General features: G+C 35.7%; 1 protein-coding gene across 1 annotated transcript; it reads right to left on the reverse strand.

Moving 5' to 3' along the window:
- Positions 1 to 2,971: 2,971 nt before the first annotated feature.
- LOC109862736 (kynurenine/alpha-aminoadipate aminotransferase, mitochondrial-like) lies at positions 2,972 to 7,365 on the reverse strand. Its single transcript, XM_020442873.1, has 8 exons — positions 6,970 to 7,365; positions 6,323 to 6,510; positions 5,758 to 5,928; positions 5,382 to 5,642; positions 4,537 to 4,716; positions 3,843 to 3,969; positions 3,424 to 3,632; positions 2,972 to 3,215 (listed from the first exon to the last, which is right to left on the reverse strand). The coding sequence occupies exons 1-8, from the start codon at positions 7,034 to 7,036 to the stop codon at positions 3,144 to 3,146; spliced, it is 1,275 nt and encodes a 424-aa protein (XP_020298462.1). The 5' UTR covers positions 7,037 to 7,365; the 3' UTR covers positions 2,972 to 3,143.
- Between the last annotated feature and the right edge of the window lie 1,157 nt (positions 7,366 to 8,522).

Genomic DNA, 8,522 nt, shown 5'->3' on the forward strand with positions numbered 1-8,522 from the left:
TTTCATGAGGTCGGTCGTCGTTGAACGGCCACGTCGAGGCCGAAAGCGAGAAAAGGAGAAATATCATCCGACGCGATATGTTTCGTGCCGGACGGTATATAGGGTAGCGTGTGCGGAAGGATCTATCTCTCCCAGATAGTCTGGGTGCTCCCTGTAGTACGAGGGGTGGGTGGCCTTCGCGCGCTGAAATGGCAAAACACAAGACACGGAGATACGGGCAATGGGGTGGGAGGGCGAGAGGGAAAGGCAGGGAGTTCGGAGGCCGCTAAAGGTGGAGGAGGTGGAGAAGGATGGAGCGGCAAAGGGATGGAGGGAAAGAGGAGGGAAAGAGAGAGCTGGCGAGGTAGCGACGTCACCACGGAAATCAAGAGTAATGCCAACACGAAACTGCACTACCCCTCGCGCACCCTTGCCGACCCCTCCTCGCTCCCGTCTTGCTCTCACACCCCTGGCATGCCGCCCCGTCCGTTTCTCCCGGTTCTTTCACCGTCCCTCTGTTTCTCTCAGTCACCCCCCTTCCTCCTCCTCCTCCTCCTCCTCTTTCCCCTCGCCGCGACCTCGCCGCCGCGGGAATCCCTCCCTTCGTCCCACGAGTCTGGTGTGCGCCTTCTCTCCCGCCTCCACGAGTCACCTCGCCCGATCTCACCCACCTCCAGGGAATAACCCCCTCGCCGGTCTCTCGGCGGTGAGCGGGAGTCTCGCGCGCTACTGGCGAACCTCAGTGAGACGAAAACGATAGCGGCTCCCACGAGCACTCCCTACTGTAGCGACTAAGGGCACGCTGCTGGATTCCGAGAATTCTCTCCTCGTCCTCTACCGTTTTTCCCTGGCTTCTCCAGGCAAGCTCCCATCCGTTGAAACCGCTACCGGATAACATCTCCTCGTGAACGCTCGAGAACAAGTACAGAGTTTCTCTTATGAAAGCGTGCTCGCGGAACGTTCATGTTAATTAAAATGCAGAATCTTTTTGCAGAAAATTACTAATACTGCTAGTTGTTCATACTTTTTTAATTAATAGTTGATCAATTTGCTGAATAGTTAATACACCGAGAGATTCTGCGCGAGAATATTAATTTGCTTTTTTGCTTGATAAATTACTATGTAAGAAAAACAATTTAGCAAGCAGATGAATTTTTTCAATATTCTTGTAAGCGACCATGTATATTTATTGCAATTTGCGAAAAAATGTTTCTTGTGCACAGAAACGTGATCGTCAAATAATTTAATTTCGATGAATTCTTTCGATAAATGTTCGTACTGTTGATCAACGAAAATCACAGCGCGCGCGCTTAACACGCGCTCTGTGATACACCAGCGCGGAAAAGGAAAGTGTGCAAGACTGGTTTTTTCTTCAAATCCCACTCTCGAAAATGTGGCCATTCGTATGATCGGCTATATCCGCGTAGCTCCCCAGCAGCGTGGCAAAACGTCTTTTAATATACACTATATCTTCGAAGGGCTGTGTGTTTATCCTCCTTGTCTCTTCTACGAGGAAACCAACTTGTATTCTGATACAAACCAGTTTCTTCGAATCTGTTGTGACATTTATTATCACACGTTATTACTTACGTACGCGCTTGATTTTTTTTCTATTGTATTAACAAATCTGACATATTCATTACATTTTCTTTTTCTCTCAGTTTCATTTCAGAAATCGCCACTTTAAAAACCAAAAAACGTTCTCTTATATAAATCGGATTTAATATTGTCGCCATAAATAACAGTTGTTTCTTTAATGATCTCGATTCACTTTGCGGTAGCTCGATTCATCAAAGTTTATGTACTTCTGAGACATGTATGTAAATATATATCGCGCTCAACACACATTACGTGGCGCGCTGTTGGTATTCTAATTAACTAAGCGAGACCGGCGAGATATTATTCCAGCTAGGAAACGCCGCCGGGAACGAATGGTGCAAGTGTGTTTTGTGTCGGAAAAATTTCCTTACATTCGAAAAGCAAAATGAAAACCGAAGAAGAGAAGGTCGTAGCGGTGTGTATAAGCGGACCTCGGGACAGATCTCTCGTCTGCTTATATTGCAACAGATTAAATTAATTTTGGTAAATTAATTGGTAGTTAAGATGTTTTAGCGTTAAGTGCGAGAGAGTGTTTACCATCCCTCTTCTACCGCCTAGTCGTACTTGCGTTTGCTCTTGTTTACTCTCGCGCAATCGCTTCTTCTTATTTTAACCCTTCTCTTATTTTTTATATCTTGTTACGAAATAGCATACAGAGAAAGAGAAAGAAAGAGAGAGAAAGAAAAAACTTAATATTATAATAAATTCATTAAGTTATTAGAAAGTAAAGAATGTTTAATATTATTTAATATTACGATGGTAAATAATAAAGTCAACAGCTCGTATATTAAAAAAACAGTTTATTCACATCGTCACATAAAAACTATGTACAGATAATATGTTCACATTAAAACTATGTACAGATAATTGTAGATATAAATACAAAAAATAGTTTTTTATCTACAAAATTTTAAGTACTGAAAAAAATACAATTTTTATCAAATATTTAAGATCTGGTCTGATTTTTTAGATCTGGTTATTTTAGCTAGAATCGAATATTTAGATAAACATGTCTTTCAAAAACAAAACATTATTGCAAAGTAAAACATAATAATCTTTCATTTAACATTTACAGAAATTGTACGTGCAAATATATCGCAAATATATCATATTGTAATTAATTTCTCATATGTACAAAAAAGATAAATTCTGTTATACAAATCTATTGTAATAAAAAATCTATTGTGCGTGTTTTATTTTTTAATTTTTGTTCTTTTTAAAATTAAATAAAAGATTATTTTAGTGTATGTTTTTTGACAATAAAAAAAATTAACTATCTATATTATACACTGATTGTATAGCAATTTATAATTCCAAAAATTCATTTAACTTTACTATGTTTTTACTTGACGTATTTAATAACCCTTATTTATTTAAATCTTCAATAAATTGGTTTTTATTCTCCTTATTGTAGTAGAAAAGCTTTCAAAGAATAAAAATGATGATTACTTAAGATTTAACTTAAACGAGACATCTTTTGACCTTCGTTTCACCTTCATTCTATTACCGACTGCTCCTCGCAGTTCTCAATATTGACTGCTGTAGTTATATGTATAATACTATTATCATGTGTCCACGTTTTCAATATAATTATTATTTAACTCCGTCCGTATTAATTGTGCTAACCGCTCCATGGCCTGAAATATAAACAGAGAAATACAATATTAAACTTAATTAAAGATTTAGTGTTAATAATGAAAACATTTTATTGCTACAATTATATGTTTACTGATAATATATTAAATACATTTTGTGTTTAGTTAAATTGAAAAACAAATTATAATATTTACAAAATTCACAACAAAAAATTCAATTTTATAATTTAAACAAAAACGTTTCAGCTACCTGGTCCATTTCAGCATAAGAAGCTTTGGAAAAACTCGCCCTGATGGCGTTGCAGGATTTTGAAGAGTTCTTCATAAATGCTGCTCCTGGAGCCATAATGACACCCTCCATAACACCCCGTTGCATGATCATCTTCCAAGTATCCTTGATTCCTCGTACATAAATCCATAAGAAAAATCCACCTTTAGGCACCTCAAAATCTGCCAAGCCTAAGAACAACACGTAACATTTTTTTACTTGTGATATAACTTAAATTTGTTAAACAGATAGCACGTAAGATATTTCGTAATTTTATGTTTTACATATGTAATTTTTTGTATTATATTTGAATATTTTCTTTCTACAATACACGTAACACTGTGTGTACGATTTAAAAAAAATTACAATTATTATTGTTAAATACGACAAAAATTACTTACCATTTAAATGCTTGTGGGCCAACGCCGAAATAGTGTCTCGTCGTTGTTTATAGAAACATCTTATTCTCATGTAATGTGCCATTAAACCATCGTAACCCCAAAGTTTTATCAGCTTGTATAGTATTACCTAAAGTCAAGTATATTATCAAGTATATTTATCAATACACATGTTTTTTTTTTTTCATTTTTCTTTAGCGATAACAAGCAATCAATGTTCCGCGCGATTACGATAAGACGAACTGACACGCGCCAATGTCGGTTTGGTTTATAAACTCTAATGATTAAGCGCGAGGCATATGCTTCGACGTCTCCCGATGTTTCATCATTCCAGATAATAATATTTGCGGTTATCACCCTTTTTTAATACAATAATCATCTTATTCTTTTGCTTTCAAACGCAGAGTAAACATTCACGCAATGTGAACATACATATCTAATGTGTATTTTGCTGATATGAATGCGACGATGTTGAAAATTATCGAAGTCACAATATTGATTAATAACAATATTGATTAAATGTCCATATTGTGTGTTTAATTAAAAATGATTTACAAATATAAATATAAATTTTTTATCTCCAAACCTCACAGAGAAATCTTATGTGCGAGGACGTTTATATCAACGACAGGAAATTTCAGATCACAAGGGGATGCAGAGAAAGTTCTTCGCGAAGGGTAAGAGCGATTCTACCAACCTGCGATAACGTAGGGGCGTGTAGGTGACTGCTCTGCAAGTGAAGCTCTATGCTGGCTATCAGCGGAGCTGCGGCTGTCATGAAACCTACTCTGATGCCGCTACTGATCACCTTCGAGAACGAATCCAACCTTATCACTCGACCTTCTGTGTCGAGAGATAAAAACGACTTGGGCTCTTCCTGAAAAAAATATGCAATTTTTTTTATTTTAAAAATTATATATTTTATTTTAAAAATATTTTAAAAATTTATCAACATTTTGTCTACTCTTGCGATGATAGAAATTGACAAAAATACGATAAGAAGTTTATATACGTATGTACACTTTTTTTGATAAGTATGTGAAAATATTCATGTATTATTTATATACTGTGTGTGCAACAAAAATTTATGAGTTATATAGATTAGAAATACAAATAAATATACAAATGTTTTGCACAAACAAAGATTAATGTACACGAGACCTATCTCTTTACTATATTCATACATTTATACATATATCAAACAGATTTTTATTGACATTACTAATTTGATTAGTATTACTGAGCTATAAATATTTATAATATATGTTTACGATAGATTATTCTGTTCATATATAAAGAAGCACGATGATCCAATTCGAATTGCAAGTACGTTTTTTGATCATGTTTTAAACTCGTTCATTTTTAATATCTGACTTAATTGTTGCGTGTGAATTATTTGCAATCATGTACATAATATACAAGTATGTATATAATCGACTTCGGTAATTACGCGATATCGTACCTATCCTCGACGTTTATGCGAATGTCCGTATTAATTTTGTTCAACGCACGCAACGCGTGAGAAAAAAAATTTATCCTCACCTTTTCATAATGCAGGAAGTGGTAAGGATCGTCGTCGAGGATCAGAAAGTTATATTCACAGGCTAGACTGTAAATCTCTTTTCGTCTCTCGAGTGGTATGATGACGCCGTTGGGATTCGTGCCCGTGGCGTTTACGTACATTACTTTCGGCATTTTCGCGCCGGAAATCTCTCGCTTCCTCAATGTTTCTCGGAGCACTTCCGGCATGGGACCGTCGTCGTCTTGCGGGATCGATATAAATTCCGCTTTGTGAGGCGCTACCTGCGATTGGAATCAGTGACACTCGGTATAATGTCGAAATAACACACACATGCGCGATTTGATCTTTTTTCAAATTTTTCTCTAATGAAAATTCTGTCTGTATATATTGACTGACCACAACTTCGACGCCGGGATAGAAAGGGTCGGGAACCAAAATCGGATCACCGGTGCCGATTATAGCCTCCAGAGTCTTGCTGAGACCGTCCTGCGACCCCGAGACGACGACTATGTCGCGGCTCTCCCATAAAGGCGGCGCGTGTGCCCTTCTCTGGAATTCCCTCAGGGACTGAAACCAATTTAACGCCCGACGTTGTGTTAGACACATTGTAGTCGATTCTCTTATCTCAAAATGAAAGATCACGAGAGTGTAACGACACGCTCGGCAAAAGAACATTCTCGCAAACACGATACTACTTCTATATATGCGCACGATATAAAGAACAACATAATAACGTTGACTCTCGGGATTTTCGTAATCCCGCTTTTTTTGATTTTATTTTTGCTCTCTTTATCTCGTTTTCGTAGTTTCGCGCGTTTACAAACAAAAGATGTGTAACTAAAATAAGTATAAAATAAATGTGAAATAAAAGTTAACATGCGAACATGTGCAAAACTTGTGTTAGTTATTTTGTTGAGATCGCTCACGGAATATTTTAAATACCACAAAGATCATTTCCTACCTGCACGAGGGGAGGATAGCCTTGCGTGGGTATGTACTGAAGAGCGGCGCTTAATTCATCTTTGTCGAGAGTGAAGGACGAACCGTCGTTGAGTTTAACCGAGAATTCCGAGAACGGAAACGTCAGTTCGTTGGGCATTCCCTCTGCCAAGGAAATGATCCTTTTCGGCGCGGAATACGCTATTTTAGCTAAATTAAATAAATACGCTACTTTAGCTGAATTTCTATTGTCAGTTATTTCGCTGATTTGTTGGTAGTTAATTACAACGATGAGATAATTGGTTTACTCGTTAAAATAAAAACGTTACTTTTTTTTCTACTTTTAATATACATTCGCAATTAGAACAATTTATATTTTGGATCTATTCAATTTATATTGTGTTATTTATCTAATATGTTTCGTGACTTTACAAGCAAATGTATTTAATTTTTCAACATCTCACGTTCTTTCATTGCTTTTTATTTAATTTACCCGCATTAGAGACCTGATTTATTATTATTTTTGCTATTCGCAATTAAATTTTTTTTTACACTATTTAAGGTTTTTTTAAATTTGCAATCGCAAATTTATTATGTTCCTAATTTTTTACCCGATAAATATTGCAACGTAGACTCAAGTTTTCTGAAAAAAAGAAAGTTGATTCTTACTTAGCTCACGCGTCGTAGCAGGTCGTCTGCGTTTGGAGACATCCGTTATAAAGTAAGAATAATCCATCTTTTTAGTTTTCTCCGTTAATCACTCGTACAATTTAGATGGAACTTCAGAATCGATTAAATTTTCACGCGCACAAGCGCGCGTTCGAGAAGAGTTCTATTTTTCGCCGCGCGCCGTACAATTGACTGTCGTTTTAAATCGACAAACCACAATTCAACAAGATCAGTATTTAAGCAAAATGCGAGACGATTATTTTCAAAGATCGACTATTCTTCTCTTTGCGTATTGATATTTTTCCCGTTATGTATATAAGCTAGAGCAAGTTGTCAAGAACATATATTCTTCCAAAGTAAACGCGTCTTCTACCCCTGTCGACACACTGACTGCGCGCTTTGTAAAGCCGGCTTTTATATAAAGCGATAACACAGTGGTTGCGTCAGATAACATAAACATATTCAAAAAGAGGAGCATAGTTTGTGAGTGTGTGTGCGCATGCGTGTGTGTGTGCAGTAGAATGTAATTGCTATAATTTTTTTTTTTAGATACAATTTACACTATTCAAAGTAGCATCGTTTACTTTGGATATCTAAAAAAGATATCTAATCACAGATATCGACTAGATACACTGTTTATTTTAGAATAATGGCTACTTGAATACGTATAACGACAAATTGATATTAAGTAATTAGCTGAAAATAAAAGTCAGTAGTTAAATAAAAGATCACGAGCTGACACAGTTGTGAGAAAAGCGGGAAAAACTAGAGCAAATCCGGGAATACCGGAATGAAGTTAGAGAAAACGCGCGTTGAGAGATGAAATTCCTCTTTGCATCAAGAAAAAGTGCAAATAAGATTTGCTTTATGCGTAAGTATTAAGATATGTATGAGTCGTAAAAATTAAAATTTGCTTCATGTTTTTGATAATAGAGAATATTTTGATCGTGGTAAATCTAAAAAATTTGTCATCAAATTGAACGAAATTAATTCAATTATAACATTTGCTTTATTTTGACATTTGCTTTGCTTTGTGAAAGGCATGTTAATTGTTTTTTGAGACTCATCTGAATGCATGTCTCTATTTTTTTCTTGAATAACACGTTCATTGAAAAACTCATACTTACGCCATATATCTCCGTCATACATTTGCTTTATCTAATATGACCTGTCTCAAATTTCTCGTGTGTTGACGAGATACATGCATTGAACGTTTATCGCCACAATACCATAACATTGACGAAACAATATTTCTTAAGACCTAAAAAATTGATCCTGTTTTCTTCATTTCTTTTTATTATTACTACACTTTTGACAATTTTAGTATCTTGAAAATTTTTGGACATGTAAAGAGAAGTATTCTCTTATTAGTTTCTTTTTTAAATAAAAGTATGGATTTTTTAGGGGATAAAAATCAAGATGATCAAGTTTTTAAATCTGTAGGTTATTTCTGTGTTCTCAAAAAAGTAAAAAATCCTATCTGTCCATATATAAAACTTTACAAAACATTTTGTAAACCGATTTAAAATCACTTATTTTTAGAAAGTAGATGT

Source organism: Pseudomyrmex gracilis, unplaced genomic scaffold, assembly GCF_002006095.1.
Source record: "Pseudomyrmex gracilis isolate BER0280 unplaced genomic scaffold, ASM200609v1 scaffold_10, whole genome shotgun sequence".
NCBI classification, from domain to species: domain Eukaryota; kingdom Metazoa; phylum Arthropoda; class Insecta; order Hymenoptera; family Formicidae; genus Pseudomyrmex; species Pseudomyrmex gracilis.